Raw genomic sequence first — 12,853 nt, forward strand, 5'->3', positions numbered from 1 at the left:
AACTGCAGAAGCTCGATACAAAAAGCATTTGACCTTAAAAGTTGACTTAAAAATTTGACACAGATAAGGAAAAAACAAAATCTCATTTTGGGTGAAAGGCAGGGACAGCTGCTAGTATGTTAGGTAGTAGGTAAGTGAACTTGAAAAATACCAACTCTTGTCTCTGATTTCACAAGGTCATGTGAGTTTTGAGGGCTGATGAAATGCTGCACAGCTAATCTAGGTTGTTCAATGTCCCAGTTTGGTTTCACAACCTTCGGCATCTTGCATTATTTCACAAGAGAGTTTAAGAGGCAAGAAATGAGCATGTAGTTTCTTCTTTCCTTGACTGTTAAGTCTTAAACTTTAGAAGGGTAGGCAGTCATAATTTTAATCTGAGCTGTAACTTGCTGAGTTGTTCAGTAGTATGTAAGAAATTTTTGACTGGGATAATGACTTTGCTTAAGTTGCCATGCTTGATTTTAATGCGCTTCATCACTTGGCCATTTTCCTTCACTGATTGGTATTTTGGGCATGCTTTTTGCATGTCCCCTTTAAGTGAGGGGATGCAATATACATTTCTTTTTGATGCTGCTGTTTATAAACATGCAATTGTACATGCATATATTAGGAGCATCTATTTTAAATTAAAAAAATGAGTAAAGTCATAGACTATCTTTAGCAAATGATGGCATACAACCCTGTAAGTTTTGTTTTGCTACTCTGAACGTGTATGTTCCTCTAGCAAAATTAGTGTTGATAGCACATCCGCAGGTTGGGGCTGTCAGAAACTCTTAGGAGTTACATACGTGAAGCGGTATTAAAAAATGAGTTTGTTTTCTTGAGAGTAGATTGTGTAGAGAGATTTCTGGAGCTAAACCAGACAATCCAGTGATAACGAATTGAGAGAAAGCTGCACTTAGGAGTCTGCCTTGGCTCTGCAACTTGCACCTATATAACTACTTTTGTGCTGCAGATTGTTTTTCATATAAAGTGAATGATGCTGAGGTGCTGTGAAAAGGTGTGTTGAGCATTGTGATGTTGGGTAAATATTAAACTAAAGAGGCTTTTTCATTCCAGGAGTTAGATATGTGTAACTTGTGGTTTGTTTGGGTTTTTTATCAGTCCACTTCCTCATGGCAAAATTGCTTGTGTTTCTTCAAAGGAAGGTGTAAGTCTTGAGACACTGACGTTTTAAATACTGTCATTGGAATGCGTGTTCCCCCCACTTGCAGTGAGTGTTGGCAATATTTTGCTGAGAAAGCTGTGGTTCAGTCAGATGAAGTGAAAGATAATTAAATTATTTTTAACTTTTGAGTATTTGATGCATCCTCAGAACTTTGCATTTTGTTCTGGTCTTGACTTTTTTACTGAGCTAATGGGCAAAATTAAGCCCTGTTAATTACACAGGATCATAAGGAAGAAGACAAAAACCTGTGTCTGTTGTGCTGAGTCTTATGGGTGTTGTTGAGAACACAACACTGAGGTGCAGAAGAAATAAAGTGGTTGCTTTGTGTGCTTTTATTTGTACTCCTGTCATTTAGCTATTAACATCTGCTGTTTTGGCCAGCAAATGTGCCTTTGGCTTCTACTTCCAAATGCATAGGTGTGCTTGTCACTAAGTGCCACCTGTGTAAGTGGTATTAGACTGCAACCACTCTAAACCAGAACACCAAACATTTTTTTAGTGCCCCAAATCTTAGGTTGCGACTAGCATCCTCTTGTTGCAGACAGGCACTAAATGAGTGGTACATGCTGTAGCATCACATACTGTGTAGTGTTTACAGGGCTATGGCATTATGTAAAAGCAGAGTATTTAAGGTCATTGAAATCAATGGTATTCCTCCTTTGGGTGTCCAGGGCATCTGTCTCACTGGTTTCTGCCTTTAAAAAGGAAAAGCAGTCTTGGTCAGCCTGGCACCTAATCAGAGCAGGATTGCAACTTGTTTGATTCGGATCAGCAGAGAATTCCCTTGGTTTCTGCTATATGGTTGCACGCTGAATAGTGGCGCACAGAGTGATCAGAATAACGGATTAGGCATGCATGTTAAACTGTACACATAGGGCTCTAATAAAGGCAATTTTGCTAGTTTTTGTACTTTCTTTGAGGAAATTTGCGTAAAAATGCAAGCGATGCCAGGCTTGCACACTGACTGCTTGGCAGTGGGAGGAGATGTCCCTTTTGCATGTTGTCTTAGTTGTGGTGTTCCAGTTTGCCGCTCAGTGAGAAGATCTGTTACAAACCGATGTAGGCAGCAGGACTTATCTTAGAGAGCTGTTGTCGGTGTAATCTGTGAAGCAGCCATTTAAGTGTGTTGCATGTTTCTTCATGGTAGCTTCCTAGCCCTTAGTTTTGCAAAATGGAGTTTTGCTCCAGTATAGGTTTGTCGTTACATTACCAAAAGACAAATGTTCTGTGAGAAGGCTAAATTTGTATGGCTCACCCCAGAAGAAGACAAAAAAACCCGCAAACCAAAACCAAACCAAAACAAAAAGAGGTGATCTAGATATGTAAGGTTAGTTGGTAAATTCTGTCCAGAATGGGCAGAAAAGCCTGTTGCAGTTAGCACAGTTCCTTGTAGAGCAGGGAGACCTGAGGCTGTGTATAGAGCCTTTCTGTACAGATCCTGGTTTGTCTTTTACAACTCTTTATTTCACTGCTTACACTGGAAAATTGTTTAAAACTTGAGCTAGATATATCAGGTGAAGAACCTTTCAAACTGGCTTTGAAAAACAATGTCTTCTTGTAAAATTTCTAGGGGCTCAGGGATTTCTCTCATGTCATTATTTTGTTTTACTGTCCTGAAAACTAGAGGCAAAGCTGTTTAGTAAGCACTGTACTCTTTGCACTTCATAGACTTTGTTTCCCCAGAGCCTGCCTTCCTCCTCTTGGAGAGGGACTTCACAGGCCTGAACTTAGGACAAAGAGGAAAAGGGACAAGAAAACACTATCCTTATGGTTTGTAGGCTTCTGTACAGAGGAGCTTACTCTGAGGGCTTTTATCAGTGTCCTTCTGGAGACATGGACATGTTTGGATGGATCTGTTTTAGTTTGCATTCAGTTCCATGTACCTTTAATTATACGGAGTAGTAGACTCTTTCATGGGTTTGAGGTTAGGTATGGTTTTGCCTCCTCTCTCATGAAAAGTGGTGTATTTTTAATGGGTTTGGTTTTTTTTTTTCTTTTCAATGTGCTTTTTAAGAAAGTGCATCTGTCTTTGCTAATCTGTTTGTTCTTTTTCAATGGGTTTACGATGCAGAGTAGCTGTGCCAGATTTGTGCAAGTGACTTTGTGGCATGGGACTTTGTCAATCCCAGGTTTGGGAATCTCGAGCAATTGCAGTGCTTTGTACAACAGTTTAGTTATGCCTTACGGTGTAACACTGAGATTTAGTCTTTTGGAGTGAATTGACTTCTCTATCAAGACACTGAGGAATTCCCTTTGAAATAGGGGATGGAGGGAGTCGGTGGTATCTTTGCGCCACTTTAATATCTTCTTTCTTTTTAGGCAGTTCCTTGTAGCTGTGATAGATTCATGCAAGGTATTCATAGTTTTGTGCCATTAAAATGTTCAAAAACTTGTCATTTGAAAGGAAATGCCTCAAGGTTTTCAGTTTATACATATAACTCCTTTAACTTCCTACAGTGTTTTGTTTTTTTATTAAACACCCTGCCTTTGATTAAGAGTATTTCTGTACATGTATCTGTATATCAGATTATTGTACTTGATTGCGTAGAATACTTGTGCTTTATTCCTAGTAACCATCAAAGAACAGTCAAAATGAGCTCTGTTTCAAGAGAGATTTTTGTGTTAATATTTAAAGGAGAAATAATAAATATAAGTACCATGTCATACTATAATGTATTAAGCTGCATCTGTCATGCTTGTTTCACTCAAAACCAAGAAAAGGTTGAGCAGTGTTGAGGTCTTTTCTTAAAGATTTAAAAATTATCTAAAAATTGTGTACACCTTGCTGTTTCCTTTCAATGCAAGCACTGAACTGAGGTACATATGGGCGTAAGATGTCAGTGTTCTTTTTTTGGTATTGTTTTTGTATGTCTTAAAACATGTATGCAAATACATAAGTTTCTTGTCTTCTGTCTGTATACAACTCGTATGTCCAGCATTGCACTACCACTCACTGGCCCTTCCAAAATTCAGCACAGCATAAGAAACCTGGTTAGGTCCACTGTACACCTGAAGAAACCCTGTGAAATAGTGAGAGACAGTGCATGAGCTGCTTGAACGGTCACTTCCTCAGAGAGCACGCAGATTGTAATTTTCCATCGCAATATAAACCTTTGCTTTGTGGGAATGTTAATGGTAAATCCCAGTTTTCTGTTTTTCTGTTTCAGTATGTATGACCAATTGCCCTACTCTGATTGTCATGGTGGGTCTCCCAGCAAGAGGAAAAACCTACATCTCGAAGAAGCTGACACGCTATTTAAATTGGATTGGAGTGCCTACAAAAGGTGATGGATTTACTTTTGTTTACATCAGAAGGACAGGGCAGATGTTAGGTGTTTCATAAACCTAATTCCCAGTAATTTTGTTGCCAAGTTTGACTACATAAAATCTTTCTGCTTAGTTAACTTATTTTTAAGCAATAGCATATACAGGCTGTCTCTTCCATTTAGATGTTAATTAGTCAAATTCTGGTGACTGTTAATTTACCTCCTTGTTCTGCCAGGTGCCTAAATCAACTTTTTGCCCTTGTCCCTTAACACTTTGGTTCTTCAGCTGTCCTTTCCCTCCTGCCCCCCCTTTCTTTACGTGGATGAAAGGGAATCTCCTTTACAAGCAGACGAGCAGTCAGCACTTCTGGGCTGCATCAAAAGCAGCACGACCAGCAGGTCGAGGGAGGCGATTCTCCCCCTCTACTCCGCTCTCGTGAGACCCCCGCCTGCAGTACTGCGTTCAGCTCTGGGGCCCCCAACGTAAGACAGACGTGGACCTGCTTGAGCGGGTCCAGAGGAGGGCCACAAAGATGGTCAGAGGGCTGGAGCACCTCCCCTGTAAGGACAGGCTGAGAGAGCTGGGGTCGTTCAGTCTGGAGAAGAGAAGGCTCCGGGGACACCTTATAGCAGCCTTCCAGTACCTAAAGGAGGCGTATAGGAAAGATGGGGAGGGACTCTTTAACAGGGAGTGTAGTGATAGGACGAGGGGTAGTGGTTTTAAACTGAAAGAGGGTAGATTTAGATTAGATATTAGGAAAAAATTCTTTATTGTGAGGGTGGCGAGACACTAGAACAGGTTGCCCAGAGAGGCTGTGGATGCCCCGTCCCTGGAAGCCTTTGAGGCCAGGTTGGATGGAGCTTTGAGCAACGTGGCCTAGTGGAAGGTGTCCCTGCCCGTGGCAGGGCATTGGAACTAGATGGTCTTTAAGGTCCCTTCCAACCAAAACCATGCTATCATTCTATGGAAGTTCTGACTTCTCCATCTTCTTTTCTCAGTGAACTTTGTGCAACGTGTAATTCTCTGTGTAATTGTTCAACTGCATTTGTGGAATGAGTTACAGCTCTTTGTCTGAATATTAAGAGCCCAAGGAACTGAAGCAGCCACTTGCTATCACTCTCTTAAGGACTTCATATGTGTGTTTAGCGTGGGAAACAATGGCTAAGGTTTGCTATGTCATGGACCTGCCTGTCCTACCTCATTCCCAAGCTCCTGTGGTATCTTGTGGGCCCAGATCGACAAGTAAACAAGACCTAAGTCCATTTGAGGTTCTGAGCAGCCATCTCCCCTGCCTTCTCTATCTCTGTAGGAAAAAAAGGTAGTGTTCTGTGATTCTGTCTGGCGCAGTAATGGTAGCTTTATAGTTATGACTAGTTAATCATTTAAATAACATTAAACATACTAGATCATACTGAAGTGTAGACTTTTGGCTGGATATTCAGAGATGTATTTCCTAGTAGCTCTGAGAAGTCAAGATGAGGAGTTCCAGCCTAAATTTAAACTGCCTTTTGATTCTGGGGGATAGCTTTTTGAGTTGGTGTTTTCTTAAGCTCTTAGAAACTTGTCTGATATGCTTTATTTAGATGAGATGTTATGGAGGGTATGTTATATTGAGTATGAGAGCTTATAGGATTTAAATTATAACTTGAGTTTTGACTGTTTTCACGCAGTATAACCCTTCTGATGAGCAGTATCAGGTATTTAGAAACTTCAGTTTTATCCGTTGGGCTGAAACAGAATAACAGTCTAAATAGGTTAGCTTATATCCGAGCTGATAAAATGGGATATAACTATGCTTGTATGTTAGATACACATCTAACATACATTTCTGTACATATGTATATATATCATTGTTTTGAGCATTTTACCATGTGAACTCTGAAAAGCAGAAACACGATATTGGACAACAAACAAGATACTGTCCACATCTGGCTCATGCTTGGTTGAATATATCCCAAATACAGTAAGATAGATAGGGGTGGTCTGCTTCAGTTATAGGAAAAGTTCCATGGGCAACCGTGCGCAGCACATCAGAAAATATATGCACTTGTGCTTAATAAAAAGTAGAGCATTGCTGCCTAATTTCACAAAAATATACAACATAAAGTTACCATTTGAGCTTCCATCCTAGGTTGCTGCTTATGGTTTGTTTTTGTTAGAAAGGGTGACTTGGGATTTTCTTGGAAAACCACGGACCCTTCCTGTTGTTGGTGTCATCAGTGGTGCAACTTTACTGAAGCTGAAATAAATTTAAAATACTCATTGAGGGAATGGATGACATGTTGCCTAATGCTTCCAGTTGATTGGGACTGAATTGATATGTGATAAGTATCAAGTACCCCTAACATCTGTTACCCTTTGGCTCTTAATACCTTAAAATTAGTGTGTGCTTAAATATATTGTGTGCTTATTCTCCAAAACAGATGGTTAAAACTATTAAACCAGAGAAAAGATAAATGCCATCTTTTCATGTAACATACATTAAGCAAGCTGGAGAGTTCAAGAAAAGAAGGTGGAGGTAAATAGCCCAGGGTTGATGTTAGTTGAATCATTTCAGCCATCAGTTCTGTGTTTTCTTTTATTCTTTCCAAAATGCTCTGTCATTTAGAATGTGAAATGGTTAAAAATACAAAGGACTTCTGTCTGGGCTTTTTGAAGGGAATGAGGTCAATTAGATGCTTGAATAGAATTGTGTTGCAATGTGGTTTTTAGATGCTAAACTTTGGGAAGCTTTTTTGAATAGTTCTGGCTGTGTGGTAGTTGTGATACCAGTTAGCGTTGTGAAACTTTTCCACAGGGGTGGATGCTAATAATGAAGGCTAATGATTGTCCCACTAGACAGCACTTTTTCCTTCGCTATGCATGACCCTCTTGCAGTAACTATTCTTTCTTAAGAAATGAATTATTTTTTATTTTTAAAAGGCTATTGCCTGACAACACTGGCCATCTGAACTTCTTGCATCTTCTGTTTTTCTTACAAGGAACCACCTTTCCATGTAGCCAGTACGGCCAGTGCTCATTAAACCTGTCACAGAATAACCTGGATTGTACTATAATCTGTGTCATACAGTTGACCACAGAAAAATTACATCAACGTTGTTGAATTCAAACAAGACTTGACTTTTGGGGGGATAAACAATATTTATTTATTTATCCTCTGCCCCCAATCACAACAGCAATCTATATACAGCAGCTGATGGTTGAACTCTTTTATCCTATATCTTTTTTTCTTAATTACAACTCAGCAATTGTGTCTGTTACTTCTTTTCCTCTTTCTAGACATGAAGTCTGGCAAATATTTATATCTCGGCAGCTTCTCAAACAGAATACTTCAGTTTGTTCTAATGTTAAAAAAAAATGCTTTGCAGTTCAGCAGAGAAAACCTATAGGTCAGAAACAAGTTAAACATTAATTGCACTTCAGAGACCTACTTTCAGAACTGTCGAATGAAGTTAACTAGGGTACAGTGTCATTGTCTGCTGTGTGGCAGAACAGAACTGCCTTGCCCTAATCCCATATCTGATGTTGTGACAGGTGTATAGCCATAGACCTTATGGACCTTTGCCCAGATAAGGACACTGTTAAGAGATCACAGTAAGATTATGTTCAGTACTTATGCTGATTTTTTTTAATGGTGGTTTTGTTCGGTTTTTTTTTAACAACTTAAGCATTTTTTTAAATAAATGGAACAGGGGTTGTGAAATAGTATGTACTGATCCTTAAGGAATAGAAATACTTGAGCAGAATTATGGAAAAAATGTTTCCACAACTTGAATTTTGTTTATCAAAAGCAAGATCGGTTAGTTCTATTTAGAACTCTTCCTTGCTTAAATAAGAGCTGAAAGTTTTGGGAGGTACTATCAGAATACTGTTTCACTGCACATACACACAGAAGAAAAAGCTAGATTATTAGTAGTCCTTTGTAGACTACTGAAACAGACTTCCAACCACCCCTGCAAAGGAGGAAAAGAGTTTCTTTTTGTTGTTCAGGCAAACTGGCAGGCAGAGGCACGGCAATACGGCCCCGTGACTCCACTGAAGCTACTTACAGCCCAAATGTTCTTTTGCCATTTCCATGATTTGTTGTCTTTTTTACTTAAAAACAAACAAATCCCTCAAAACACAACAAGTATGTATGATATGTTGACTTCGTACATGCTAAATTATTTTATCGTCGCAGGTAGTTTGGTTTCAGAGCTGTCATAACTTTTGTCCTTTTTACGTGAATATCGTTAGTTCCCACTAATACTGGTTTCTTCTTGGCAGAATTTAATGTTGGTCAGTATCGTCGAGATTTGGTGAAAAAGTATAAATCTTTTGAATTCTTCCTGCCTGACAATGAAGAAGGCTTGAAAATCAGGAAGTAAGTTTTGAATGTGTTTGGCTACACGATGCTAATTGTATTAAAATGGTACCCTGTGTAATTTGCTCTTAGAGACTACTTTAAGTTGCATTTTTGTATGCTCAAGAAGACGCTTAAGAGACTGCAGTATGAAATGACAATGAAAAGAAATTCTAGAAAAGGTGGAAAAGTGATTTGTTTAGGCTGCTTAAAATTTGGGGTATTTTTTTCTTAATTGCTTCATCTCCAGGATCAAAAATGCAGAGAAGGTAAATATTTGATTCCTTTTCACCTTTCACTAGGCTGTGACTGCTGCTATTCCTGCAGATATTCCAGGATATTTTCACTCAAATCAAAGCAGTTTTAACAAATAGTTACTAATTTTTTTACCTTTTTGTAAGGTATCAGCTAATAGATGTAACTCTTTCTGCTGTCTAATTCCTAAAATGCCATTTTATAGCTTTTGTGTGGATCGTAAAGGAGAAAAAAACCCCACATAACTGCTTTTCTTTTTGGTCTACATACTGGAATTTTTCACCTGGAGTACTTTGAACATGTTTGTTCTTATCTGTTCAAATGAGCAGGAATGAAACACTATTATTCTCTCCCTGAAATTGTCTATTTGGCCACCATGCAGGTGCTTCATGCAGTCAGTCAGTGCACTGCCTCGAAAACTGCCATGCTTTGCTAATGGTATGCAAAGCAAAATGACCACCAGTGTGAACATCTGTGCCTAGATGAAGCACTTGAGACTCCCCTCTTGCCTTGAAAGAGGCTGTGCTTTAGTGTAGAGGAAAGACCTTGAGAAGAAAGGGTAGATGAAGAGAAGGTCAGAGTAAGAGGGAGCTGCCTCTTTCTTACAGAAGATAAAATGGGAAGGTCTTTTGATTTTCTTCACCATTCATTGTCTTTTTTAGTATGTTCAGGAAAACATTTAAGAGTGTGCAGTAGGAAATGAGAAGGAACAGAAATTTTAGCAGAATGGGAATGTGATTTGCTTAGGCTACTCTAGAGTATTTTGTTCTTAATTGCTTCAGCTCAAACATCAAAAATGTCTGGACTTTCCTACTGTCTGGACTTCCTTTTGCGGCTGTCCCTCTGTCCTCTCTCTCTTCCCTTTCCCCTTCAGCAGCAGATGAGTATTGCTAATGTCAAAGGAGAACAACTTGCATAAGAACCTCCTAATCCTTTGGGACCAAAGAGTAGATATGAGGTGCATTAGCCTTGCAAGCCCCTACCATTTGCTTAGAGGTAGAGCCAAACCTTTTAATGTGCCTCTGTGTCACCTATTAGACTAAATGGTGGGGAATATAATATGAAATGGGCTGTGTGAGCTAATCTGCCTAGTTAGCAATGAGTAAAGAGGGTTTATATTTATTTAGTGAAGACTTGACTGATGAATCTCAGTTCCTGACATCTATAAACAATGCTAATGTGGAAATACTGTCAGGATTGAAATGCCTTCTTTTTTCTTTTAAGATAAAGCTCTGCAGCAGAATATGGTAAATGCAAGAGAAGAGTTATACGTTTCAGTCTGGAAGTCAAAATAGAGCAGTAATTCATAGAAAGGCTGTTGAAATGGACAGGGTTTTATGCTGGTACTGTAAAAAGACTGTATTACTGGAAATAAATGGGGCCATGTTCTACTAATGAGTAGATCGTGTACAATGTTGATGTTGCCCTCCAGTATTATTTATGTGTTAGAAATCATAATGGACTTGGAAGATAATACTAATACTGGGGAAATAGGAAAGTTGCAAATGAATTTATTCATGTCCAGATTTAACACAAGCGTAAAGTATGTGGGGGTGGGTTTTTTTGGTGTTGTGTCCTCATGTGTCTCCAGTACTAATTACATTGCGTTGGTGACTACAGTGGGATGTTATTTTCACCTCTGTCCCTAATACTTGGTGCTAACTTTGTTTTACTCTCTGTTTTAACAGATTTTTTTTTGACATAAGCAATTTTTACACAATAGTTCAAAAGAGAAGTAGATTACTGAAAAAGAGTTGTCTATCCTCTTTAACTTAGGGCCTCGAGATAAAAGCCTTAAGTTGATTAATTTTTTCCTCTTTGAGAATCAAATTAAGAAGCAAATATCTGTGAATAGGTAATTGGGAAAAGAATACAGTCGCAGGGATGATTCAGTGATGTTACTTTAGATCAGTGAAAGTTTATCCTTGTCAGCAAAGTTGATGGGTATTCTGTGGTGATGTATAGTTGTATCAGTTGCACAGAGGAGCACTGGACTGGTGGTTTTTTTAGGCAGATGGCCATGACCACATTTCCTTAGTATAGCTTGGTTGACCTCTGTTGGGTTTTCCCATGTTTGGGGGGGGAGTTGGGGGTGGGTGGTGTGATTAAAAAATATGTGTTTTTGAGAAAGATTATCTAACGTTTGCAGGGCACTTTGATCAAAACGCACAAGTGCATTATTAAAGCTACTTTTAACTAGCATTTGAGTTTTACTCTCTTTTCATTTTTAAGACAGTGTGCCTTAGCAGCGCTGAATGACGTCCGACAGTACCTCAGTGAAGAAAATGGGCACGTGGCTGTAAGTTTCTTGTTGAAGACACATTCTTGAGATGCTTCCTTACAAAACAGTGTGTGTCTGCTGGATAATATACAGCCCGAGTAATTCCAATATCTCTTCAGTATATCAGATTTTTTTTCTTTGGGATTTGTATGTTAGATCTGCCTTGTTGCTGCCGTGAAAGGAGCACTTAAGTTCAGGATGATGCCATACTGAGCAACCACCTTTGTGATTTGAGGGATTAACTGAGGAGAGAGTAACACTGAGAAAAATGTCCCCCTTCTCTCCACGTTATATAATGTACTGTTAAATACATCTGTTGTTTTGGTTGCACTTGTGCTTCTATTTGATAGTCTAGTGTTTCAAGTGAAAGGTAAAGACTTACTGAACAAAAAGCATCGTGGGTATTGCTTGGCAGTTGAGTTACTGACATGAGAAATCTCTGAAGAAAGCAGGAGAAACTCAAATTGCTGCATATCTGAGTATTTAATAACAGGGTGCAAAACATCAGCTGTTCAACTATTGACATTGAGTATTCACATTAATTTGCATAACACTGTTTTTCTTAAGACCACAGACACGATTCTCTGTTGTTTCCATTAACTAATCAGGGAAAACCATTAACTATAATTATAAGTTCTGCTGGGGACATGAGGTAAACTTTACACTTTGGCAGACTTCATACTTTGGTAAAATACTGGTGTGTTCGGAGCTAAAAATAAGTTCTTAGAAAAATGGCTGCATATATCTTGTAATTCGTGGGCAGGATTTACAAGTCTTGCAGATCTTCTGCCCTTTAGAAGTTTTACACTTGCATTTTTAATAGCATGTTGATTGCAGCATCTTTTTTTGTGTGGTATAAGTTCACAAAAAAACCCTATGCATTAATATTTAATGCTGATATGGTCCAGGAGGAAGATTCTGTCTTGTTTTATGTGTTAGGCTTAAATTCTGTTTGCTTCTTCCAAATACAGTGTTCTGCTAGTAGTGCTTTCAAAATATTACTCTTTTTTTTAGTATTTCGAAAATCATGTGTGTAAAGTAGAAATGTCTTTTGTTTTCCTCTTGAGCATGTTGAGGTAGTGGGGTAGAGGGAAGGGGAAGTGTTTTCATTGCTTTCCTTCACATTGAGGGACTTTGAACCCTTATTTTTGTTGTTACTAACGCAGTGCCTTTCACAGGCTATGATGCTTTTTTAATTCCTCTCTCTCTGTCCCCTGTAATTATTCCTAGGTCTTTGATGCTACAAACACAACTCGGGAACGCAGAGAAACTATTTACAAATTCGGTGAAGAAAATGGATATAAGGTGAGTCAGAAGCCAAAGGAGTTCTGAACTAATGATAGTTTTGCTCTTATCTGCTACTCTGAGTTAAAAGGTGCACTAGCATAAGCCACATCCTTCCTAACTGTTTAGTCAATAGTGCATTTTGTGTTCTCAAGCATTGTTTGTGATTAAAAGTCACCCAGTCCTCATTTTTCTCATCTTTACTGTTTGTACTGTTCGTAGCTAATACCTTTTATGCTATGGCTTCAATTCTGTC

At 38.8% G+C, this 12,853-nt stretch overlaps 1 protein-coding gene across 12 annotated transcripts in view; it reads left to right on the forward strand.

The window, feature by feature from the left end:
- The window catches only part of LOC115333338 (6-phosphofructo-2-kinase/fructose-2,6-bisphosphatase 4), a 66,311-nt gene that overhangs the window by 19,035 nt on the left and 34,423 nt on the right, over positions 1-12,853 (forward strand). For 11 of the 12 annotated variants that reach the window (XR_003920765.2, XM_041118858.1, XM_041118857.1 and 8 more), the window contains 4 exons: positions 4,336-4,452; positions 8,702-8,798; positions 11,265-11,331; positions 12,544-12,618. Coding sequence is in view for 11 of the 12 variants with exons in the window: in XM_041118858.1 (XP_040974792.1) it covers positions 4,336-4,452; positions 8,702-8,798; positions 11,265-11,331; positions 12,544-12,618 (356 nt within the window). In the remaining variant the exon portion in view is untranslated. Of the gene's footprint in view, positions 1-3,499; positions 3,522-4,335; positions 4,453-8,701; positions 8,799-11,264; positions 11,332-12,543; positions 12,619-12,853 lie in introns of those variants that run through there. The other variant, XM_041118861.1, reaches the window with a different exon arrangement.

This window comes from Aquila chrysaetos, chromosome 20, assembly GCF_900496995.4.
Source record: "Aquila chrysaetos chrysaetos chromosome 20, bAquChr1.4, whole genome shotgun sequence".
NCBI classification, from domain to species: domain Eukaryota; kingdom Metazoa; phylum Chordata; class Aves; order Accipitriformes; family Accipitridae; genus Aquila; species Aquila chrysaetos.